The sequence below is a fragment of the Misgurnus anguillicaudatus genome, chromosome 8 (assembly GCF_027580225.2).
Source record: "Misgurnus anguillicaudatus chromosome 8, ASM2758022v2, whole genome shotgun sequence".
Classification (NCBI taxonomy): Eukaryota; Metazoa; Chordata; class Actinopteri; order Cypriniformes; family Cobitidae; genus Misgurnus; species Misgurnus anguillicaudatus.
The window spans coordinates 25,707,607-25,735,000 of record NC_073344.2 but is presented as its reverse complement, the minus strand read 5'-3'; the positions used below and the strand labels follow the sequence as shown (position 1 = coordinate 25,735,000).

The 27,394-nt window shown below is 37.1% G+C and overlaps 1 protein-coding gene across 1 annotated transcript in view; it reads left to right on the top strand.

Moving 5' to 3' along the window:
* Positions 1–27,394, top strand: part of gli1 (GLI family zinc finger 1) — a 49,116-nt gene that overhangs the window by 8,634 nt on the left and 13,088 nt on the right. The window contains exon 2 of the mRNA XM_055213462.2: positions 24,233–24,327. Within this exon, the coding sequence (XP_055069437.2) occupies positions 24,257–24,327 (71 nt within the window). The 5' untranslated portion in view covers positions 24,233–24,256. The remainder of the gene's footprint in view (positions 1–24,232; positions 24,328–27,394) is intronic.

The following is a 27,394-nucleotide window of genomic DNA, read 5'->3' as shown; positions in this document are numbered from 1 at the left end:
TTCTGCTTTCCTGCTGTTACAGACTACTGCCCAAACTTTTCTTTCAATCTTTCCTTCTTTCTTTCTCTCCTTCTGTCTTTCTTTCTTTCCTTCTTTATTTCTTTTTTTCTTATGTCTTTCTTTCTTTCCTCCTGTCTTTCATTCTTTCATTCATTTTTTTCTGTCTGTCTTTCTTTCTTTCTTTCATTTTTTTCTTTCTTTATGTCTTTCTTTCATTTAGCAGAATGTTCCCAGTATTTTTTCCTTTGTATGTGACATGCTAAACTTATCTAAAACAGAATTTGTCTATTTCTGGCATAATTATTATTATTTTTATGACCCTTTAGAGACATCGTGGATTGCATCCATGTTTAACTTTAAAGCGAAGAGAGTTTTTGTTATTAATAAAACAGTTATTTGTGAACTATAGGACTTTAAAGCACATGTAGACAAACATTTCATCATCTTGAAATTATTAGACATTTTTGTCAAAATTGAGTCACATTCTTATTCTTTGGCAACTTATTTACATTATTTGATTGTTTTATAGGACTTTTTATTTAAAAAACAAAAAGGTTTTATCTACAAAGTCAAATGGAATGCCAAAACTTTAAAGCTCAATATCTCAAAAGGACTCTGAATGCAGATAGAAACCTATAATTCTAAGGTAGCGATGTTAAAAGAGACAGAAAACATTAAAGATGTTGTTTCTGCATTCAGCATATTTCTGTGTGTTTCCAGTTGAAGAGCAGATCTGATAAGCTTACATTTTTCCTGCCAGCTTGCTGTTTGTTTTACAAAAAAACCCTGAGACTCATGGCCCGCATATCCTAACTCCAGCAGGAATTGTGTGCGTCAAGTCTCGGTGTGTACAACAGCATGCAGGAGATGTGAATGATATCATCTTGACAGACAACTTTAACCTGATCTCAAACTAGGATTGTTTTCAAACTTACAGAATGAGAGGTTTTGCCCAGACTGTATGTGCACGTCAGTACTTATACACTAAAAAAAAACATTTACTCAATTTACTCATTTTTTTTAAGGTAAATGGTTGCAATCAATTTATTTCAGCTACATTTAAACAAAGGTTTTTTATTTCATTTGTTTTTTCTATTTTTTTGTTTTGGTTTGTTTAAATGTAGCTTGCAACCACTTACCTTAAAAACATGGAGTAAATTGAATGAATAATTTTTTCAGTGTAATGCACTTTTAATATTCGTGGTCTAAAGACTAAAGCTTTACTATGATTAGATTATTTTAAAGTTATTGACATTGTCTTAATGTGTGACTTTATAACCTCAAAAAAGCAATACATTGTTGCTTGTTGCTGAACGTGTTGATTGTTGTGCCACACTTACAAATTTTTTTGTCAAAGATATGAAACTTCAAAGCAGCTTCACAGTAAACTAAGAGAATCACTTCGGTTATGACAGTATGTTTTGTAGTATTTTCATGGTAAATGTCTTAAACATGGTATTGATGGATACCTTAAGTATTCATGTTAGTAAAATATGTGACGTTTGAAAGTCAGCTGTTTGGCCGCTAATGCTCGGTGAGGTTTTTATGGTAATAGTTGTGCCTGTGAGCTCGTAAGCCTGGTCACTTTATTATTTACAGACGTCTGTGTGTGTGTGTGTGTGTGTGTGTGTGTGTGTGTGTGTGTGTGTGTGTGTGTGTGTGTGTGTGTGTGTGACCCGTGTGCATCTGTTTCTCATTGAGACTCATGGTTCCTCTGCAGTATTATAATAATTACCCTCATTAATAACATGATGACTCCCCACACTGTTTCACGTTCAGGCTGTGAGGTTTCAGTCATCGGGTCATTCTAGACTTTAGACAGCAACAGACATGATCTTCAGTAATGTTGTACCATGCATGTGTATAAAGTAAAGTGTGTGTTACTTCGGCACTAATAGAAGTTGCAAAAATTGCACGGGTTAAACAGGTATAATTTGGGTATAAGGTTTGTAGTATTTGAAGATGAAGTTATTTTGGGCAAATATGATAAAAGTTCTTCAATGGTACCTCTGTGGCAAGCGAGTCGATCTGTGCATCTAAATGTCAGGCTTAATCCTGGATTGAACGTCTTCTAGTCTGACTTAAGATGAGTTAAAGTTAGACCAGGTTGATTTTTCTGAAGTCTTCATCATCGTCATCATCATCAGTGGACCAGCAGACCTTCATCCCAGCAGCACATGTTGTCACTCAAAGCATTACAACCAGCAGCTGTTGTTGATTCAGCTACTGAGCTGATGTTTTTTCACTCGCACATACACGTAAACACAAGGGTCACAAGTCCCACCCCTCCGTAACCTCACAGTTAATGACATCAGCGACAAACCCCTGTCCCAAACTTCACTTCCACTGGAAGTTTTTTCAGGAGGAAGTCACCTGCCATCAGAGGAGGTGTTTGAGAGAAAGAGAGAGAGATCACAGACGAGTATGAAACCCAAAAGATAGAAGAGCGAAAGTACTTTTATCATCTGTGGACAAACACAACGGGAGAAGCTTCATGACAGATCTGGGACTGACCACAGGCAAGATTTATTTCTTCTGTTATTGATTTTGTAACAAGAACCAGTTAGACACTGATCCAGGGACAGTTTTCTGGTGTTATCTTGGACTGAAGATGAGAAACTGCTGGTGATTTGTAGACTGATTGTGAGAATGCTGTGTTTTTGTGTGTTGTTTAGACGCACACACCTGCTCAAATAAGACACAAAAACAGCACGGGGTGTAACAATACAGGGATGCATTGATACCCCACATAAAATATCAATATGAGGTATCTTTATTTTGACACTCTCCACATCTGCATAACGTAACGTCCATCTACGCATTTCCCCAAAGCGCACATTTTTGTTTATTTTCATATGTTAGTGTCAGCAATTGAATGCAATGCAGCAACACAGTGGTTGTTATCGACGCAAATCGTGGGTGTGGAAATATTTTGTTTTTGGAAAATTGATTGGACAAACAGATTGGGATAAAACCTTTGTCAGTATCAGCTGAAACACCAAAGACCTTGACTGTTGCCATCATAAGCTTGATTTTATGTGACATTTTTATTTAAAATACTTGATTTTTTTCTTAGTTTGTTGTTGTTAATGTCCCAATTGGGACAGAGATTTAGGACAATATCCTGGCTGGACCGCTGTTGTCAGTCATATAAGTATTTGAAATGAAAATGATTTCTTAATATCTAGCGACATATCAGGGCCATTTTATGATTAATTGGTATACATTTCTTACATACTGTTCCTTTAATAGTAACGTAACTGCTTAACTGGGCTCATAATATTAAAGTATTAATCGAATTGAATTGTAATTGCATCAAAGAAATGTTTGTAGAGGAGATAATAGACACGGTATTGAATCGCAATGAACTTTCAGAACTACAAACGTTTACCTCATTATTTACTGCTCAGTGCTTTAAACAGCCACACACACTTAAACCTCATTCACACGGCACTTTAGTCCCAGAAAATTTCCATAAAATTATCAAAGGGCTTCTGTGTGAACACTAACACATCCCGTAAATGATCTGGGATCGCTCCCATAAAGAGGACCTACAGTAGTAACATTGCCGTAACATTCACGGAAAGCATTCTGTGTGACCAAGACGCAGAAACAATGGTGTAAGGTGCGTGCCATAGTGAGGACGCATGTGTCATTGCAACATAAAATGATGGTTCAGCCCTTTAACACAAGGGATTTACATGCAGATTAAAGCAACACTAAAGAGTTTTTGCTCTTTGCTCCCCCTACATGTTAGAAGCTGAATTGTCCATTACCACTGACGTAAATAATTTACTGCAGCAAAGCTGGCTCTGATTGGATTGTAGTTTCTGCCGTAAAGCAAGTTTTTGTAATTTTCACTCGACCCGAAGGTTAAAAACTTCTTTAGTGCGGTTTTGGCCGATAGAGGGCTGCAAAGCGAATGTGAAAGTGCCGCTCATCCTGTTTCGAGTGGATGAACGACTGAAACTTTTTTGGAAACGTTATTTGAAGGTAAAAAAAACTCTTGGTGTTGCTTTAACATTAACAACAAGAAATGTCTGCAAACTGGAATGAAGTGGAGATCAGGAAGCTCGTCAAATATCCATTCATAAACTAAAATGCACGCGCATGGTTTCTGGAGAGAGAAATCATGGATAATAAGCAAGCTTCAGACTTTAAATACGTGACGTGTCTTTAGGAGATCTTTACGGTATGTGTGTGAATGCACGCACAGATTCTGGAAAATCATTGGCAGTGTGAATAAAACAAAAAACAAACAACGGATGCATTTTCCGTGTTTTTTCCGTAATCTCTGTGTGAAAGGGCTTATAGGCAAATCAAGTGATATTATCTTTAGGTTTCATTGCAGTTAGATGCTCTGATCATAACCGTGTGTAGTGATTCATTGAGATAGATTATGATGTGATGTTCTCGGGCACCTGTATGTTCTTGCCGAGAAGTTTTCCCTGAATGCTGATGGCTTTCCTGGCTCAGCTATTGTTCATTTGTCAGATAAGCAGCTGTGTTCATGTTTGTGTTCAGGGTTCCCTGTTGAGACACCTGCAGTCTTTGACATTATGTCCCATCAGCTGACACAGAAGCATTTACACCTGTGCTTTTAGGACACTGGGAAACAAGTCTGTTTGTGTGTTTGAAGTACACGATTCCTCATCAGAAATCTTCTCTATTGTTGTGTTTTAATCTGAATGTATGAATCATGTAGCCATAGTCAAATATCTGATATAGACGACTACACATCTGTTCAAATCTTTATTAATGTAGAACGTTCCTATAAACCGGTGTAATTTTTGTTATTAATGAATATCATTATTAAATGCTATTTGCTGTATTATTGCATTTTTCAATTAAAGCTGTAAATCTCTTTGTGTCATGTTGTGATAAAATCACTGTAATGCATGGCTGTATAGACCCCTTAACGGTTCACGTCACAGGCTGTTCCCACTGCGCATGTCGGGGTCAGAAAAGTCATTACAGCTGATTGAGTTGCGTATTATTCGGTATCGTCAAAAATGCCTACTTATGTCGTGGGCTGTGAACATCGCACGAGGTCTTCCGTTAAGTTTTCGCGATTCATGCAGAATCTCAAAAACAAAAAAATACAACATCTGCGTCTGCAAGCAATTAACGTGCAGACTGGAACAATGCAAAGATCAAAGAGGCTTGTGTTTGTAGTGCTCACATCATTTGAGGTAAGTCATCATTTTTCAGCACTGTTAGATTAAATTATAAAGCCTAAATGGTATGAACAGTTCGACCCCGTGCTGCGCGCGCACCCGATAATCATTCAGTGTTTACAAACCTTGAAGGGGTCTATATTGTGTTAATATTGAGCTCTGCATCTGGATTTTCTTTGGCTTTTAAGCTGCGTTCTCCAGCTGTGTTTTGCTCAGATTTTTGGCAACATTAGACTGTAAGTAACATTACAAAACCTTCCCTAACCTCATCTATGCTTGTTTATGTCGTAGGAGTCACACCCAAGTGTTTCCACAGTTTAATGTGGTGAAAGCACTCAGGATTATTAGGATGTTACTGACTGAAGTTATGTTAAGGACATAACGCAGATTTTCTGTAACCATCTGTAGGTCAGCTGTAGGCATGGGCCGGTTACCGGTTTTATACACAACATATACACAACATCTGTGTGTGCTGAATTACTGTAAAACACTAACAGGATTTCAGTGTAAGTTTTGCATGCTGAAGCTTTACTGTTTGTGAGACAAACGCTTATAAAAATAAATCAGCATCTTATCAAGAAACATAATAATCTATAAAGATGAATTGTCTGTCATGTCTTGTGTTTGTTTATAGAGATATTCTTCTTTATGTAGCACAACCTTTTTTTTCAATGTCAGGGTTTTCCCAGAGAAAAATGGTTTTGCTCAAAGATTTGTCTTTTTATAGCCTTGAGACGTATCAGTTATGTTTTATTTAAGGTTTGGCTTCATCTGTGATATTCTTCCTAAAATTCCTTAGGGAAAAAATCAAAGTTTTTTAGCTGTAAAATGAATGCAGATAGCTTCATTTGTCTTGGATTTCTGGAGCAATATATGTGTCTGTTTAGTCTCTCAACACAGTTTGAGATATTGTTGAAATCACTTTTGTAACTCAACACTCGTGTCTTATCCAGAGCTGTAAAGTACTGAAGTATTTTTACTTTCATCAAGTACATTTTTTTAAGTATCTTTATTTTTTACTTTATCAGAGTGTTTTTCTTTTACTTCACTAGATTCTAATGCATAATATCATACGTTTGACTTCACTTTATACCACAGGGCTGTTGAATGTTTTATTGTGAAATGTTCCACAGGCATTCTTTTTCTATAAGCGCACAACTAACCTGTCAAATGTCTTAAAATTACCACCAGAGCAATATCTGTAGTAAGGGCGCTATAAGAGGAATAATTGACTCCGGTTCTTTAAATTATTTAAAAATAATGAACACCCGCATCGTGCCACATTACCACCTTGAGTGTGCATTATTTTCTGATAATTCAATTAACTCAACAATTATTCAGTTCAGTTATTATAAATAAGAAAGCACTACATTTTTATGTACTTAAGTATTACAACAACTTGTATGAAATGTGTAGTGAAATGTATTATTGCCAAAGAGAAACTGATAAAGAACAGCTACTTCACGACACCTCTGGTTTTGTATCTCAGAAGAAACATCTGGGAGTGAGATATTAGCAGATTTAGGGCCAGATTTATTAACAGCTTGCGCCAGCGCAAACCATCATTTTGGGTTAAATAACGGATGTCGTGATTTACTAAAGATGCGCAGTGGATAATTCGAACTGTAAAGGTGTGGTCTACTTATTTTTGTGACTGATCTTATTGCATATGCATTTCTAAGAGTTTTCCTTTCAGACAAAAAATTGATAGGCGACGTGATTTACTAATGTTTGTGCGTGCGATATTACTGGTATTTGAGCTATCTTTAATACAGATAAAAAGCATGTCTTAAATTACTTTGTGCTTGAAATGGCTACAATTCTTGCTAAAAGAAGAGGCATTACAGACATATGAAAGCGTGTCATTTTTAACACCTAACAGTTTATTTGTAATGCCAGAGGAACATATTATTTTAAAAATATTGTTTGCCAAGCCATGTTTTTTTTTATTTGCTGAAGTAAATAAAAGAGTCACACAATAGCAGGTGTTTCAAAACTTCTTGTAAACCTTCATTGTTTGTCCTCCAGTACTTTTCAGTGTACTATGGCTTCATTAGCTGGGATGTCACGCACCGAATTTTCAGCTGTGATGTTCGTGGTGCTGAACTCAAGCACATCAGGTGTTAGTGGATCACCCGCACCTCATCAGCTCTGCTCGTTTGTGATCCTGAACTAATTTGCGCTGTTCTCTATATGTTATTTAATTTGCACTTTTTTAGTAAATAACCTGCATATATTAACACTCCCATCTGCGCTTTTTTGCAATTGGGCTCTAACGTTAATTTGCCCCATTGAGACATTATGCATGATTCAGAAGTTATTGCAGTGTTTGAATTATGGTTAACTACCGGTATTTCTTGTTGTTTGTCCGTGTTTGGTTGGGAATCCCTCAAGCTAGTGACTGAGGGAGTGTTTGCTAAAGCTCTGAGCTGTGAGGTTCACCGCGGCTGTTTCACACACAAACACACAAACATACACACACACACACACACACACACACACACACACACACACACACACACACACACACACACATACACACACACACATACACAAACATCAGTCCATGCTGTGACTCAGGCTTCGTTCCAGTTCATAAGTCCATAAGACCACACTGGACATCTGTTTTTTTATTATCTTAAATTACACATGAAAATAAAGTTTTATGATTTTGTTTCAAATGTGTTGATCTAACATGAAAAACATGGAGATTTATTTCTGTCTTTCATATGATCTCACAGCTCTGCTTTCATAGCTTTCACTGGGAACTTGTTGCATTGACATAATACAGTTTGGGTTACACTTTATAATAAGGGTCCATGAGTTATAATGAACTAAGACATAAATGTATTTGTACTTAAACCTGAACTAATGCTGATGCATACTAATCATAAACTAATGATGAGTCATCATTAAGTACAAGATGACATGTTTTTCATTGTTAGTTAATGTATTCATAAGTCATGTTGTGGTTAAAGATGACTCTTGATTAGTTTATGTTTAGTACATGCCTTTACTCAGCATTAGTTTAGGTTCAAGCTAGAATTAATTTAGGTATTATTAGTTCATCATGATTCATGAACACATTATAAAGTGTTACCACTGTTTGTAATGAAGCATCCTTTATTGAATAGGAAAAGAAAGCAAATGCACTTTCTCAAGTATTGTCAGCCTTTAGATGCCTCAAAACACACAAAGAAATGCTAGTAAACTAGATAGTTGTCTCAACCCTTCTGTTGAAGTAGTTTGAAGAGGGTTTAGAGAAGGATCTGATGGATGTATAATTCACAGTCTTGTCTCTCTGTAAACATTCAACAGTGTCCGGAAAGACGACCGTCCAACTCGGAGCTCTTCAGTTTTATACTCACAAGAGTCTTTACACAACCCACATAACCAACCACATTGTCTAGCAACCAACCAACCAACCAGCGAGTCAGTCAGTGTCTGTGTGAGCGAGCTAAGACAGGCTTAGACAAGCCACCGGGCTGCCTTTTTAAATGCTAATGTCCTGTTTAGCTTTAGGGTTCAGAGTTAAATATCTTCTGCTGTCGTCTTCTATGCTTCAAATCTTTTGTTTAGTTACAAACTTCAGCAGCATTTATGGCATAATGTTGATTATTATTTGTGTTATTTAAATTGTTTAAATCAAAAGTAACAGACAAAAAAAACATCAAACACGTCATACATGAGACTCATGTGACAGAAAGTGTTCATGATGAATGTCTGTGTAATATATGCTGTATTACATGAAGTGCTGTCATGATCTTGTAAAGACACAAATGAGACGACAGCAGATCTCTTTAAAAACACATTTATTATTTCAAATGCACAACAATGTAAAGTTAGTGTAAAGAACAATTCTTGCCTTAAAAAAGTGCTTTAACACAAATAAGTTGTACATTTTTGTTTGTAAACTAATTAAGGTGCTGTTGAGAAGGTTTCATAATGAACGTTTCATTTACTCTGGGTTCGATCTTGTTTGTAGTTCCTCCACATCTGTTGAGTTAATTCTGCGTGTCACCGTTCAGGACTCAAGCGCCCTTTTCACACAGAGATTACGGAAAATACACGGAAAATAAGATCGGGATTTGTCCGGGATCGTTTGATATTTGGTTCATTCACACTGCCAATGATTTTCCAGAATCTGTGCATGCATTCACACACATACAGTAAAGATCCTGTAAAGACACGTGACCAACCTGATCTCACGAATTTTCGTGGCATAGTCACAGAATTTTTGGTAATTTTTCTGTGGCATTCTCACAGATCTCCGCATTTTTCCGTGGCCCTGCCACAGACTTTCTTTTCCGTGGCATTCTCACGGATTGGTTACTCAACTGTTTTGTCCTATTTTCTTACCATTGTCGCTTCGGTTTAGGGTTAGATTTACATAAAATAAAATCCTTACCCAAACCCAACTCTAACCCCAACGCCAGGCGACAATTGTTTAAAGTTTAGAAAATATTAAAGAATAAACCAGAAAAAATAGTATAAACCAATACTTAAAGTGACATACTAATGCAAACACCAAATCTAACCCTAAACCAAAGCAACAATGGTTTGAAAATAGGACAAAACAGTTGAGTAACCAATCCGTAAAAATGCCACGGAAAAGAAAGTCACGAAAAATGCGGAGATCTGTGAGAATGCCTTGGAAAAATTAACAAAAAATTCCGTGATTATCCCACGAAAATTCGTGAGGTCAGGTTGGTCACGTGTCTTTACAGGTCTTTACTGTATGTGTGTGAATACATGCACAGATTCTGGAAAATCATTGTCAGTGTCAATGAACCAAATATCAAACGATCCTGGACAAATCCAGAACGTATTTTCCGTGCATTTTCCGTAATCTCGGTGTGAAAAGGGCACTTGTGTCTGGGTTATGACTATCCCACGGAACTTTGTGAGATCATGATGCACGTGATGTATTTAATTCCTGTATTTAAATTTCGTTTTTACTACGTAGCACCCATATAGCATCGTTTCTGCTTCTTGTTCACACAGAATGCTTTCTGTGAATGTTACGTACTCCTGTAGGTCCTTTTTACAGAGCGATCCCAGAACATTTACGGGACGTGTTTGTGTTCACACAGAAGCCTCTCTGACAATTTTACAAAAATATTCTGGGACTAAAGTGCTGTGTGAATGAGGGTTCAGACCATCACATCTGGACCATCAAAGTGACTGCTGAGCACACGCGGTTGACCTGTATTCTGTTCTCCTGCTGAAATGAGGTTGGACAGAAATATGGCTATATTTCTATATCATCTTGAGTTTTTTTCTCTCACATAGCAGATGTCTAGTTAAAGGAAGAGTTGAAAAATCACAGAAACCTGTGTAAGAGTGTATGTGAATGTTCGCACACTGTCACATTAACAAGGCCTTCTGTTTTACCTTCACATGTTAATGACTCATTTAACACTGACCATACACACACATGCACACTCCTGGTGTGAGGAGGAAGCTATTACAGCGGCTGTGTTACGTCTGTTTGGTACTCAATACACAAAGACAAGGTTTTGCAGACAGACAGACAGATAGACAGGCTTGAGGATAGACAGAGGATGATTGGGGGGTGGATAAGGCTTTGAAATGATGTGTGAAATGGGAACACTGGTATTAAGTGTTTGCCTCTGGAGGAGGTCTATTGTTAGCGTGCTGAAGGTCCTGCTGAGACGCATGATCTCCTGCATTAATCTGAATGTGGTTGGGCTCAGACCTGCGGTCGGGGTCAAAGACGTACTAATGACCTGCCGCTCTGAACCCGCCCATCACAACACCCATCAGGCGCATGCTTACCTGGACCGCCTTAACCCACCTACACCTATATATAGTAGGCTACTACATAAAGGCCCAAGTATACTTTGTTGTTGTTTAGCTGTGAAAGGTGAACGTATGCCTTGCAAAGTACACTTTATTTGACTTATATGTGCATTGTGACAAATTGCAATACCACTCCTGACCTATATACTACAAAAAGTATAGAAAAGTATGCCAGTGCTCCTATAATATGTGCATACTATTTTGATGATGAAATTTGTGTCATGCACAATGTATGCTGACCTTGCGTACCCTTATGCTTAAAAATTGAAGTCTACCCAGACCTTTAAGGTCAAATTCACCGCTGCAATGTATGAAAACTCAACGTAATTTATATTTAAAACATGAAATATTTTGAAAGACAGAAATTGTTTTGCTAATAAAGTCTCGTCAGGGATTTCAGTGGATGTTGATGTGCTAAAGTATGGCCAAGTAGGCAAGTTTTTTGGTTTACAGTAATTTCAGAATGGTCACATATGAGCAGATTAATTCATGTCCATTTATAGTTTATTTCTTTTATTTAAAGTCACTTACAAATGTGAGAGCATTCAACATTTTTCCTAAGGAGCCAAGAATAAGTTTTGTGTACAAAGCTGTTCAGCCCAGTCTCATGAAATTTCGTTATATAGTCACGTAATTTTTTATTCTTTTTTCGTGATATTATCACGAATTTTCACGTTTTTTCGGGATCGTATAACAAATTCCTGTTTTCGTGTGATTATCACGTACTGGTTATTCAACTGTTTTGTCCTATTTTCTTACCATTGTCGCTTTGGTGTAGGGTCAGATTTACATAAAATGACATCCCTACCCAAACCCAACTCTAACCCTAACGCCAGGCGACATATAAAACAATAAATCAGAAAAAATAGTATAAACCAATATATAAAGTGACATACTAACGCAAACATAAAAAATATAACCCTAAACCGAAGCGACAATGGTTTAAAAATATGAAAAAGCAGTTGAGTAACCAATACATGATAATCCCACGAAAACAGGAATTCGTTATACAATCACAAAAAAAATTGGAAATTCGTGATAATATCACAAAAAAGGATAAAAAAATTACGTGACTATATCACAAAACCTCGTGAGACTGGGTAGTGCTTGTTAACGGTCCATTATACTTCTGCGTATAGGATCTACGGTGTAACCTTGACGCTGTAGGATATGCGTTGTTTTTGTTTGCGTTGATGTGCACTTGCACATGCGAATCGCTAGTAGGGAATGTCCACACCGGCCATGTCATGGTGTATACACAGTATCAAGAAAAAACAAGCAGCAGTTTGTTGTGTACGTTGTTGAAGCATCAGCAGCCACTTTTTTTGCAGCTTGAGTTAAATATCACTCCTTAACTTTGCCCATCTTTGTTTTTACCATTGCAAGCGGAAATGTGTATAAGAAAATGCATCGCGAACCATTCGCAGCGCTTGTGCTTCAAGTATAATGGACACATTGTCACATTTTTGGAGAGGTGCACATCAGGCCACACATAGCCTACGGCGGCACTAAAAATCACCTTTTACTGTCATTACTCATTTGTGTATTTTGTGCGCTTTCTTTAAAATCATTTTGTCTTCATTAGTAAATACTGTAACAACAGTATTAGTCATGAGTCAAATATGTTCATAGTCACTTAACGTTCGCTGTCGTATTGCAGTCATTTGGGACATTGACACGTGCTTGTGTGTGTTAGAGAGGTTGTGTAGCGAGTGTACGCGAGCATATTTACACAGTGTTATCCTGCTTGTGCACAGCCAACAGAAGTGAAGCGATTGTCAACAGTGGAAGTCCATAAAATGTGCAGCTGACAAAGCGTGAGCAAACACTTGATTTACTCAGGATTTCCCAACAAACACTTCAGGAGAGAATTAAAGAAACAGCATAGCCATTACGAGATGACTCTCCAATCTCTTATTTATATCTGCTTGAAATGCTTCTGGTCTTGACCTGCAGCATCTAAATGTGGATATTATGACTGATTCCACAACAGTTTTGTCACATAAAAAGTTATTCTTGATGTGTGGTAAAACCTTTTAAGACACTGCTGTTTAGAAAACAACAGAAATACAGAATTAATAAGATGATTCAGATTAGATTTGGCCTATTTGAGATCCCCTTCATGCAAAATTGGTAGTGTGAAAAATATCACAATATATCTGACAAAGAGTAAAATGTCATGTTTACATACAAATGCTGCCATCCGCATTGGAATGAGATTGAATGTGAGATCTGTTTACAGGCCTGATCTCTGAAAGAGACCTCACAATAGGACAGAAATCTAAAGCTCCAGCGCAAACACAAGCAGAAGATTATTGTAAGCATCTTTTTCTTCTCCGCCGAGCCGTCATGAAGCTCAAAGTTTAAAGTAAAGCAGCTCAAACCCAGATAAACTTCAACTAAACTCAAAACTTTACCAGATAGCATGCATGTAAAATGGCTGCACACAGAAATGATCATTGAAATGGACACAGCTTGAAATAAATACATTTACACACAGACACAAGCGCCATCTTTCATTAATATATCAATGTGGAATACAATCTCATGTTAACTTCTCGTCACACACCTGCACTGATTTGAGGTTTGTTAGGTCAGTTAACTAAGACAACGTTTACGTTAATGTGTATACGTTTTAAAATGCATTACGTTTGTTACGTTTACACCTTTCATCCAGACTACTCCAATGTTTTCAACCTTCATAAACGGAATCGTTCGTAAACGCTGCAGACGCTATTTTAATTTGATGAACGTAGAGCTTTTGTCCAAAATAGTAAACATAGTGCAACCAAATATTATAAATGCTATATCAGATTGTTTTAAACATGGATTTTAATGGAGAAAATGTCTGTTTTATATTTGTTTATTTTCTGAATATTTTTGTAATGTTGTTTATGTTTTGTTTCAGTTTAATTAACTTTAAACGTCATTTATAGTAGAAATGGAGTCATTTTCAACCACTTAATTAGTTTTGTTTGCTTCTTTAAAACAAATTTCATTTCATATAATTTGTTTCTTAATTTTAATAGATGTTTTGTTGATAAGTTTTGTGAATATAAATAAATAAGAACATTAAAAAGAACACTGTGCATCTCATTGATGCTTAACAAACACAAACCACTGCAATATACTTCTGCAGCCTTGAGAAAATGCTAAAACATGCTGCATTATCGTTTGCAAAATGATATTATCAAGTATATCTCAAAAAACAGCCTTCAGTGCCTAGAAATGTAATTTGCATGCACATTCAGAGTAAGATGTAGCAGCACATTTGATTGCAGTGTGTTTATTTACAAAATCAATGACATATACATTTTTAATACTTTAGCCGAGCGCGTTTGTTGCAATTACTTTCTGTTTGGTTAATAACATCAACATTAACCTAGTATGTGCATGCCCACTGTGCATGATGGTCATGTTTTATGTGAATATGGTCGTGTAAAGTGTCAACGAAAATCGTTTCTGAAATGCCAGTGTAGACAAGGATTGTTTTCATTTTAAAATGCCTTTTAAAAACGTTTTAAAACGCAAATGCTATAGTTGACAGAAACAGAGGAATACTTACTGTCTGACTTTCTTCTGCATGCATTTGCATGCCAAAGTAATATGAATGAACAGATATGATGAGAGATACAGTGTAAGATAAAAAGTGAAGTGACGGTGACTGGGGGAGGGCAGTAAGCTGGGGCAGGAGGGGTCGATGATTAGAATTCATCTCACGCTGCCAACAAAAGATGTCATGAAAAAGAGAGAATGCACGAGCAGAAGAGAGAAAGTGAAAAGGTTGTTCGCTAGCCCTAAATCACAGCCTTTGACTGGCGGCACAATCGCAGAGGAGAGGAGGGGCGACCCGAGCCCGGGATACTGGGATGAAGAGAGAGGGGGGGGGGGCATTTATTATTCGGAGGGCTTTTCCCTTCCGAGTGTCTTGGGCAGTTTGAACAGGAGGTCAACAATTTACTCAATTACAAGACAAACTTCCCAAGAGCCCTACAGCCGGCCGACTCTCACAGACATGAGAGGTTTCTCTCTCTCGCCCGCCTCTCTCTCTGCTCTTAACTATAAATGTTTGGCCCTCCTCAGGTAGGAGAGAGTTTAACCTCCTCACCACTCCACTGTTCTTGAGTCTGTGTTTCTGTTAGATCCAGAGACTTTGACAAAGAGAGAACATGAGGGTATGCTGGAGAGATGGAGGCTCACGCTTTGTGTTATAATGAATGAGGAAATAGCTGATGACCGAGAGAGAGAGAGATTCAGATCAGGTGCCAGTGATCTGTTTTTATGCCCTGACCCTCTTTAATTCTGATTTATTGGGAAGATCCGGTGCATGTGCCATCTTCTGTGTAATTAATCTGCGGAATTAAACACCTGTGATTTTATTTTTAGATTTTGATCATATTAATCTGAAAATGTTTTACTGAAATAGCAATATTGAATAGTCAAGATTGACTCAACTTGTTTAGAAGAGATGTAATGATCACACATGGTTTTTTTTAGAGATTTGGCCAGAGACCGGAATTGGGCGATTTTGCGCATGATTGGCCGGCCGGTCAGTCTCATGACATTCAGATTCCGAGCCGTCCTTTTGTTGCCAGTTTCGCCAGCAATAACGTCACAGCCAAACGCACACTCGCAGTGGAAGCATCTCCAGACCAGTTGATCAACAGCACCATTCATTTAATTTTGTACCGGAAACGTGATCCGTTTTACAAGACTGCACTGCAAAAATGACTTTCTTACTTAGTATTTTTGTCTTGTTTTCAGTACAAATATCTAAAAAATCTTAAATCAAGATGCATTTTCTTGATGAGCAAAATTAACTAAGAAAATTAGTCTAGTGTTTAGACGTTTAAGTGAATTTGTGCTTTAAACAAGCAATGGGGTAAGCTAATTTTTCTTGAATTAAGTGTTTAAGAAAGCCAGATTTTTGCTCGTTTTGCTCTTAGGTCATTTTGCTCATTAAGACAATATATCTTATGCATTTAAGAATTTTTAGATATTTTTACTGAAAACAAGACAAAAATATTAAGTAAGAAATTTGTTTTTTGCACCGCCCGTGCCTATATTGAGTCTATAGTACCTTTGTCGCACGTCCGTTGTTTAAATGATGTTCAACAATATAGTATAGATTTAATGTCAGATTATTGCTGTAAATAACGTACATTGCATCCAATGATGTGTTTTAGTTCTCTGTTGTTTAATTTCAATATATTTAATTCATTTCCAAGTTTCCTTCTACATCTATTTGCCTCAAACACGTCTTTAACTCACACAAAAAATTCACATGACACAAAGTTAAATCCTGCAAGTAATCTAGACCGTGGAACACAATGCTTCACATTTGGTGTATATGCAGCATAAGTCTACATGTCATACTAACTAGGAACTATGCTTTTAACCACAGTTGTCCAAACGATATTTGGACATCTAACATAATGTCAGTGAGCCTGACATTCTGAGAGCACTTTATTTTAAGATCTTTTCAAATGAAAGAAGATCATGTAATTTAATGCTTAATAATTTATTTTATGATGAAAATAAAGTTTTTATTTAAAGAAAAGTGGATTTTTGTTTGTAGCTTTATATGCTGTCAATTATAGTTCTTAGAAAGAAATCAAAATCGATATCGGCAGGTCACACCTACAGAAAAGTGCATCTCTAGTTTTTATGTTATGTTTGGTGGGATATATCGTATAGCAAATGAGAAACCCGAGTCATATCCACAGAGCAGAATATCACAGAGATTTGGGGGTCGTTTTTGGGGTTCAGCAACAACCCAGAATCGCCCCAGCAACCAGAAGCAGCACTCGAAACACTTCAGACCTGCCGCTCTGGTAATGATTTGCATTAGTAACCAGCACTCAAACTTCTTACAGAAAATGTAGAAATGTAGTGCAACTTTATCCTGGTTTCTCCTTATCCATTACTGAGTGAACCCTCAGTGTTCCCTCTGGCCATCTTACGCTTTAGCCATCAAGACTGTAATGATGCTTCTCTAGATTAAACACAACACAATCTCTCATCCTTCTGTCTTTGATTCATAAGGAGCTCCTCGAGGGCGTCTGAATGCCACACACAGTCAAATTCTCTCAAACACGCACAAGCTGAAACCAACTTCCTGATCCTAGATATTTTCCATCTTGTGTGCTGGAAGTTTTCTTCACTCTGGATTTCTCTCCATTCCTTTCTGTCTTTCTGCTCGGAAGATTCAAAAGCATAATGTGTTAAATACAGTAACATTAAGTGAGTGTCATAAGCTGGGTTTCCATCCAAACGTGAAACAATTTAAAAAAAAAGAAAAACAAACAATGTGAATCAGAAAAGCGTAAAAACTTTTTTGCGATTTAACAGATTTTTATTCGAAATGTGGCGTTTCCATCACTCGTTTCTTATGTGATACTTCAAAATGTGCATAAAATCAGTGTGATGGAAACCCAGCTATATTTAAAAATGTTGCAAATCACTGTTGCTGTCCAGTAATGATGTTTGTTTTATTGGCGTAGCGGCTTTACTCAGTTTAAAAGGGTCTTTCTGAATGAGTTAAGCTGTTATCAAGCATCGGTTGTTGAGGTTTCTCTGGCAGTCTGTCTGTGTGTGTGTATTTGTAATATGATCAGTGAATCGCTTGACGTCGAGTGATTCTGAGCTCTATTTGGCTCACATACAGGCCACACACACACACACAGAGAGAGAGAAATACCGCGATACTGCTCTCTAAACCTGAGAGCAACTTAAACTCATTTACTTCTCATCTCTCTCTCTCTCTCTTTCTCTCAGTGAGATGACGGCTTCATTTGTTAGTGTTTTAGTGATGTAAATGGCTCTTGATGACAGAGCTGTTGTGGATCTCTCTCTCTCTCTCTCTCTCTCTCTCTCTCTTGTGTCGTGTGATGGTGGAGTGGATGAATTTAGAGTTCCTGGGATTCATATAGTGAGGAAACAAAAAGCTTTTTCACAAACTGAAGGCAGGAGGTAAAGTGTACTGAATAAATGATTGTTGACCATCATTCGTTTACCTAAAGGAATCTGTGTGAATGTGTTGTGTCAAAACATCAACAAATCAGAAGAGAAAGCTGGAGATAAAGAATAACTCGGGCAGATTCGTGGGCTCTGATTGGCTGGCCCGGCTCAGAGTTTCAGCAGCACCGTTACACATTAACACTACGCAGGTCCACAACGGCGACATCCATAGTAATGATTTAGACGTGCATATAAACATTGATTGCAGTGGGATAAAGTCATAGACATGAGTTAGTTCTGATCCAGATGGGCCACACACTGTGTGCTGAGCTCATCTGCAGTGAACACTAAAACTACATTTAAAGTGAATCAAAACCTTTCAGAAAAGTTATCTTTTATTTGAAACAATACCAGTTCTTGTCTTAAGACAACTTTTTTGATCCACTTCAAATCTTGACTAGTCTATTTTAACTCTTTAAATTGTCTAAATGTCTTTGCGTTAGATAGCTTTCTGATCTTTTCCCACGGCTAACTTCACTTTTCAATGACTCATCTGGTGTCGTGTGAATTTTTTTGTGGATGTATTAAGTTCACACAGGTAAACATAGGTGAAGTTCAGCACATTACTGTACAAATCAGACACTAAGTTAGGGGTCAATTTATGGGTTTTTTACTCCACTTCATGAAAAAATACTGATCATTAACCCCGCCTCCCCATGTCACCCAAGATGTTTATGTTTTTCTTTGTTCAGTCGAGAATATTTTTTTAATCCTTCAAAAAATATTTACAAAGCGTACTGCACTGATCTGACATGATACTGTTTGAATGACACTTTACTGCATGCTGGAGTAACGTCATGTTAAAAAAATGGGGAAAAAACGATTATTTTACCATCTGTCTGTATTTTAAATTTGAAGCAACAAATTTAAGGAACAGAAAGATGATTATAATGATTTTTTGAATAATGAATAAAAATTGGACAATATATAAACCACTCCAATATATCGGTCTATCACTGTAAAGTGTCATGATACTTCAAGTCTTCATATTTGATGCTATAACCTTTGTGTTATCATTTAAAATCTATGAATTTTATTTTACTAAATGTACTAAATGTTTCATCATATGCTGTGTTTGTAATAACTTTATTTTAAATAAATACAATTTGTATATTTCTATTTTCTTTCTATATAAATGTATGTAAGGCAATGACATTCATACATTTTTAAACGTGACCTACAGTAAATAGTTTTGGGATAACTGTATGTATATATGGACTAGTTTGATTTTTCCCACACATGCTGTGCACATTGTAGGTGTGGGTTTCATCTTACTGATGAGAAAATCCAATCCTGCTGTCATGTTGAACAGTGAAAATGACTCACTGTAGCTTTAAAAATGTGGATTTAAACTTTATTCACTTTTACAACAGACAGAAACATGATCACAGCCTGCCTGTGTGTATGTGCATTCATGCGTGAGTGTGCGTGTTTGTGTATCTGTGTGTGAGTGTGTGTTAGGATGCTCTGTGTGCAGTCTCACTATCGGACTAGTTTGAAAATCTAAAGGTTGTGGTTTCCTCAGTAATTTAATGACAGTAACTTCTGATGTAATTGAAGTAAATGCTGTGTATGGACTGTAGATCAATAATATATAATACAGTAGTGGATTTAACATCAACATTTAAAGTCTACGGTTAAAATGCATGTTTTTTATTTAACCTTCTCACTTTAAATACTTTGGTGAGTTAATAAGAGTAATGGTAACACTGTAGTGTAGTTTTATTCTCGCTATTAACTGGTTGGTTATTAGCATTAATATTACTGAGATATTTGCTTGTTTATTAATACTTATGAAGCACATATTAATGTTTTATTCTGCAAAACCTTACTCTACATCCTTAATCCTACCAATACTTAACAACTACTTAACTAAGTATTAATAAGCAGTAATTAGGAGTAAATTAAGGCAAAAGTAGTTAATAGTTAGTTAATAGCAAGAATTGGATTTAATAATTGTGAGCAGGAGAACTGATGTACTTTAATATGATTTATTCAAACCTATCTTTGTATCTAAATATGATTTAGAAAGGAACAAGTAATTGAATACTTTTTGGAGAGAGTAAATTGTACAGTAATCTAATTACTTGATTAAAGATGTCATTACTAACTAGTAATTAATTAGTAATACCATGGTACTTTTCATAAGAATCTTTTCTTTTACTACTGTGTATGTACCGGTATGTTTCCAGTGGCAGTAAATGTAAAGCAGAATTTAAAAATCTCAGCACACACACACACACACAGACGTCTACTGGGCCACCCGTGATTATTCTGGTTATTTTGTCTATTTTACACATAATCCTTGTGGTCACAGTGAGTCCAGAGGTTATTATGAGGCTTCAGCGAGGCTATTCTGAGTCAGTGTGGATGATGTGAGACTGTGGTCATAGAGGAAGAGTCGGCATGTGTGTGTCTGTCTGTGCATGCGTGTGTATGTGTGTGTGTCTCTGCATGTGTGTGTGTGTCTCTGCATATGTGTATATGTGTGTGTGTGTGTCTGTGCATGCGTGCGTTCTTGTGTGTGCATGTATGTATGTGTGTGTGTGTGTGTGTGTGTGTGTGTGTGTGGCAGCTGTTTCCCAGCTGTGAGTGTTTTGGTGGAGCAGTTTCCTCACCATACTCCTATAATCCTCATACAGTATAGAGTTCAAAGAGAAGTCTGACATTTGCACATTAATATCTGATACAGTAAATGTTTAAAGATTTTACCAGAGAGAGAGAGAGAGAGAGAGAGAGAGAGAGAGAGAGTGTGGCTGTGAATGTGTAATATAGTGTATAAATTATGGACACAGGCTTTAGAAATGGGAATGAGTTGAGAGCCGATGGAGGTGTGAGGTTTTGGGGTGGAGGGGATTACAAGAAACCACAGGTATGGACGGCACAGGATGGGCGGTCATTCTGGAGAGAGAGAGAGGGAAAGAGAGGGAGAGAGAGGTAAAGGTAAGGAAAGAGAAACTGGGAACAGATGTAGGGAAAAAGAAGACGCCCTTTTCCAGCGATGTTTCCATGTTTGTAGTTACCATCACGACAGCAGCCAATAAACTCTGAACTTCACATCTGTAGACTTCTAGCTTTATATTCTTAGGCGGGACGTCTCTGTGTTTAGGTAACAGGTGTATAATGCTGAATGTACAGTGTAGCATCTGTCAACAAAACCTCAGAAGTTTCTCAAAGCAGCAGAAATCTGACTGCTGACAGAGAAGTTAACAGTTTGACCTGCTGAATGCGCTCGTGTACGTACCGCTGAGCTGTTAAGGTTAAGAGCGAGTTATCCGACTTATGGTTAGCCAATGAAACGAGTCATCATCACGTTTGGAGTTGGGAATGACCGAGTCTGAGGAATTTTGTTAGGGTGGTTAGGGGGATGAGTTGGGTTATAAAAACAACGCCAAAATTGGAAAACAAAGTTTACTTTTGAAAAAACCCAACAGCACTGCAGCAGTGGGGAGAGAGGGAGAAAAAAAGAGTGGCGTTTGGCTCGAGCCCAAGCCCGGCCCATTCTCTTCTCTCTTTTGGGCCACATCAGGAGCGGCTGGCTACATTAGGGCTGCCATTATCCGCTCCAAGTCATAACAGCCAGAACACCCACCTCGAGCGGCTGGAAGGGAGGGATCGGCAAAAGGAATGGGGGTTGGGAAAAGAGACGGAGCGAGAAAAGCACTGAGCCAAGAGGGAGGGAAAAGAGAGAAAGTTGTTGCAGATGAGGGTGTAAGAGAGCGTTTTGCCCTGTTTATGAGCCGTCTGTCTGCAAGACCATCACACACAGACAGACAGACAGAAATCTTTCTTTTAATCAGAAAGCAAATACCAATTGAATTAGACTTTCTGTATAATAGATTAACAGTTCCAGAAAATGAGAGCAAAACTCTCATGGGCTGTACAAAAGTTTGTTTCAAAGGGAATTTTGGTGGTTTGCCAAATAAATATTTTGTAAATTGACGATTTGAAAGCTTAAGGGGTTTGTTCACCCAAGAATGGAATTTTTTAGTAATTAATACCTCACCGTTATGTGTTACACCCGTAAGACCTTTGTTCATCTTCAGAACACAAATGAAAATATTTTTTATCAAATCCGAGAGCTTTTTGAGTCCCCACAACAAAGCATCCCACCATTTTTAAGACCTAGACAAGACATCATTAAAATGTGACCTTATTTGATCACTCCAAGTTGTTGACGGGGCATCTATGTATATAAATATGTCTATGGCTGATGCACAATGTCGGTTTTTAACTCATGCATGCAATGCTTTTGTGAATACAGTCACATGGACTGTTTTAATGACTGCTTTTTTGGTACTTGAAGGTTGTGAGTTGCATTGCTGTCTATATTCATCAAAAAAATCTTAATTTGTGTTACGATGAAAAGCGAAGATCTTACGGGTATGGAAATTTTCATTCTGGGGTGAACTGATGCTTTAATATATCATGTAAGGTGTTGTTATAAACACATCTGAGCCCTTAAAGAGCCCCTATTAGCCGATTCACTGTAAGTGTGTATTAATTCATGTTAATGATATGTAAAGGTACAAATCCCAAAGTAAACGATGATGCGAGTTATCGTCTCCAACTTAAATCTCTTATATTGGACTACAACAAACACACAGATTTTCTACCCAGTCTCACAATATAATGTATATATAGTCACATAGTGTTTTTATTCTTTTTCGTGATACTGTCACGAATTTCCGTGGTTTTTCATGATCGTATCACAAATTTCTGTTTGTTTCATTGTCACGTATTGGTTACTCAACTGCTTTTTCCTATTTTCAAACCATTTTTGCTTCGATTTAGGGTTAGATTTGGCGTTTGCGTTAGGATGTCTCTTGAAGTATTGGTTTATAAAAAAAAATCTGATTTATTTTTTCATATTTTCTAAATTTTAAACCATTGTCGCCTGGCGTTGGGGTTAGAGTTGGGTTTGGGTAAGGATGTCCTTTTATGTAAATCTAACCCTAAACCAAAGCGACAATGGTAAGAAAATAGGACCAATACGTGACAATGACACATAAACAGAAATCTGTGATACGATCACGAAAAATGTGGAAATTCGTGACAGTATCACGAAAAAAATTTTAAAAACTATGTGACTATAGGTACGTATTTTCTTGTGACTGGGCTGGGATTGTAGGCGACAGTTTACTTCCTTGGCCTGTTGATGTGGACACGACATTCATTATCATAACTCCGCCCACTTCTGATTCACAGCCTGTAAGTCGTCTATGTTTTCATATTTAAAGATTTACTTCAGACTAAACCATGATTCAAACACAAGTTTTGTGCAATGCAGAGTAGTGCTTGTTGTTTGTCGTTTCTACGATTACAAATGGTTTTAATGTTTTAGTATCCTTACTTTACCAATCTTTTTGAGGTTCTGCTCAAGCCGTGCTGGTAAAGTTGATTGATCAGCTTGGTCATCTGCATTTTCTTGATCAGATTCAGCTCGTATTGATAAGGTAGTAAAGACGATATTAACTCCTGTCAGCATTGCATTCAGATAATCTTCCAAATACAGCCAATCACAACATTTTGGGTAGCTGGCCAATCAGTGGACACTGTGTTTTTCAGATCGATGAGCTTTGTACAAAATCAATGCGGTTCAGAGAGGCAACAATAATGTACGATATTTGAAAAATAATGTGTTTTTTGAGCCATAAACTACGTGAACACATTGTATTACAGCAAATACACAAAACAATGTTGTTTTAGCAATGTAATAGGTGCTCTTTAAAAACTATTCGGTTTTAGCATATAATGTGAAATAGATGTGTGTGTGTTTTAATATTTGAAATTTAACTTTACATGTAAGTTCTGAGTCCCATCTTTCTCCTGTGGGTTCTGACAGGTGTGTGTCCATATGTGCTTCAGTATGTGTGTGTCTGTGTGTGTCTGTGTGTGTCTGTGTGTGTGTGTATGAGACCTCCCTCCTGGTATTTATTGGGCCAGGCAGCTGTGACTTCATAATAGATCTGAATTTAGCGCCTGAAACTCATTAGCACACGTTACTGGATATACACCTACACCCATGTGCACTTTAAATGATATTCATGCTCTTGGCAAACACTTTAAAGAAGCTGAATTAATTGTGTGGTCTGTGAAGATTTCTGGGAATACAAAAGAATATTAAGAGCTAACAATGTGCACAGAATGACAAGTTAATCAATGTGTGTACATTTGTTATGTACTGAAATGTGTTGTGTGTTCTCTTACAGGGGTTCGTGGGTGTGACGGTCTCAATGTTAGTGGATATGCAGCCACATCAGGGGCTGTACCACTACGACAACACTGCCAATCAACCCACCAAAGGGTAAGAGACACATAACTTACACAACACACAGCATTTACTGCAACAAGATGTTGTTATAAAAGCTTCAGATAATCTGACCTAATGGTTATGTGCGTCATATTGGACTGTTCAGATATGTTCAGAATGTTTCTGGTGTACTGTAAGCCTGTGATTCACCTCCTGAAGCGTGTAAACACTGTCACACAATGTTGCTCAGGGAATAAATCTGTAAAGAAAGTTTGCTACTTGAAGTTTTCACTCTTCAGCATAATCTACTCCACTCTTTTCCTTTCCAAACATGCCTTATTCATACTAACAGTGATGTCATGATGAAGACACATCGACAGTAAGGTTGTGATACAGTAAACGCTGTAAGTTTAGCAGTTCTCCTCTCACTGATGTAAAAATCACAGCTCGCTCCTCCTCTCCCCCCTCCTCCTGCTGAATGCCACCCATGTTGAGCCGGCGTCAGCCTCTCTCTCTAACTCTCTCAATCAGTTTCTCTCTGTCTCTCGCCCACTTTCTCTATGACAGCTGCTTATTACTGGTCAGAGAGCAGAAACTCTCCGCATGACTGACCACACCAGACTCGGGTTACCTCAGAGAGAGAGAAAGAGAAAGAGAGAGAGAGAGAGATCTTTATTAAGAAAGTAAAGGTGGAAGAAATACATTTTATCCACTTTATTACAGCTGCACTAATTTAAAAAAAACTAGAAGTCTGTTAATAACCTTGCTTTTAACATCAGGTTTAACTAAAGTATAAAATTTTCAATCATCATCTTTATTTCTAGGAGTTTGTTTACGGTTCATTTTAATACTCATTACTTCTGCTATAGCTTACTTTTAGTTGTACTTTTTACTACAAGTTAGTTTTCGAGTAATTCACTACTAGGAGAAGTGAGTCCCACAATAGCAGGTGTTTTAAAACTTCTTGTAAACCTTCATCTTTTTGTCCTCCGGTTCTTTTCAGTGTACTTTGGCTTTGTTAGCTGTGATGTCTGTGGTGCTGAACTCAAGCTCATCAGGTGTTAGTAGATCACCTGCACCTTATCAGCTCTGATTATTTGTGACCCTGAACTAATTTGCGCTGCTCTTAGTAAATTGCATTGGTCATTATGGAAATCAGCTGTTGCACCTGTGTTATTTAATTTGCGTCTTTTAAGTAAATAACCCATAGATATTAACACACCATCCGCACGTTTTTGAATTTAATAAATGTAGGATTTAATTTGCCCTGTTTAGTAAATCTGGCCCCATGTCTTTATTCGTGACATAACCGCTTTTCACACAGAGATTACGAAAAACGCATCCGGGATTGGTCCGGGATCATTTGATGTTTGGTTGATTCACACTGCCAATAATTTTCTGGAATCTGTGCGTGCATTTACACACATACACTGAAAAAACATTCCATAGAAATTACAGTGTTAATTGCAGCTGGTTGCCAGTAATTTACCGTAGATTTAAATTCATGTTATTTACTGGCAACATTTTGCTCAAAGTTAAATGAACATTAAACATTAACAGGTCTTTGTCTTTAAGGAGTAAAACTTAAATGACAGCTTCAAGCAAAGCATTCTGGGAAAGAAAATCTGAAGCAAAAAAACAGAAAAAGGTTGATGATGATTTCTGGTTCCCAGAATGCTTTGCATGAGGCTGTTATTCTATTTTTTTATTCTGTAAAGACAAAGACAAGTTAATATTTAATATTTATTTAAATTTGAACAAACTCTTGCCAGTAAATTTCTTGTCATGAATGTTGATCTGCGTTTAAGTCCCTGTGTCATTAACTTATGAGAACATTTAATGTGACAGTGCATCGCTTTTATTCTGTTTAATGTTAAATAGTGCACTTAATGTCACCAACTATTGCCACAGACGGAGATCTTTTCTGAAACGCAGATATAGATGAGAATTGTTTTCACTGTAAAACACTGTGAACGCTTAAAAACTAAAATGCACAAATGTAAACAGGACATAAGACTCTCCATAAAGGAGAAAAGTGAAAGTTTGTCTTTAAAATTCTATTTAAAATTTAAAATTATATCTTTAAATGCACCAAAAGTTTAAATAAAAATCCAACGATAATTTCTCTCATCCTATATCGGGGAAAGAGAGTTTGAGGTAAGACAGAGAAGGAATCTGCACAAGAGAAAACAACACCTTTATGTTCCTTTATTATTGTGTGATTGTAAGTCTTGTTTTATGTATAATGGTTTGGCAACACAATCATGCCAATAAAGTTCCTTTAAATTGATAAATAATAAACAACAGGGTTACAACAGAGAGACGTACTGGATTAGTATGAGGAGATTAGACTTCTTCAGAATACACAAACACTCACAGATGATGTTTAGAGCGAATGAGCCGAGAAAACGTCACAAAACATGATGGAAGAGATGAGCGATGATGCATGATTGAGAGAGAGAGAGAGAAAGAGAGTCAGACACAGAGAGAGAGAGAGAGAGAGAGAGAAACTGAGAGAAAGAAGAATGTTGGGGATTCCCACTTGTGTGTTTAAGTCTTTCCTCAGATGTATTTTAAAGGTAGATGTGGCGCCTCACAATGGCCATAAGCATGTGTTACAAGGAAAGCTGTATTGTGCTCCAAGTGAGTCAAAGAAGGGCTATCACGATGGAGAAATTTCCCTTGCTGTGATTTTGTGTGGCTCACTAGCGCATTATGCGGTTTTAACGCCTTTATTTATTACAATTAATAAAATAAAATTATTGTTTAAATCCAGAATAACGAGGTGCACTGAACGCAGGGTGCTACATGTTTTTCACCTTATGAGACAGATATTAACACAAGCTACTACAGTTAAGATATTTTTTAAGAAATAAAAATAAATTGAAGAACATCATTATGGTTTGTTAAGTGCAAATTTAAGCTCAAGCAGTGTCATAATAAAATTAAAATGAGTTATTATTTGTGTTGTGCACATGTAAATGTACAAAACGAATGCAATACAGGAGGCAATGCATATTACTATAGGGCGTTTTCAATAATATATTAGATAAATTAACGTGTATCTACAAATGAATTATTATTGAGGCTAAATTAAGTTGGAAAGATCAGTTTTAGTCAT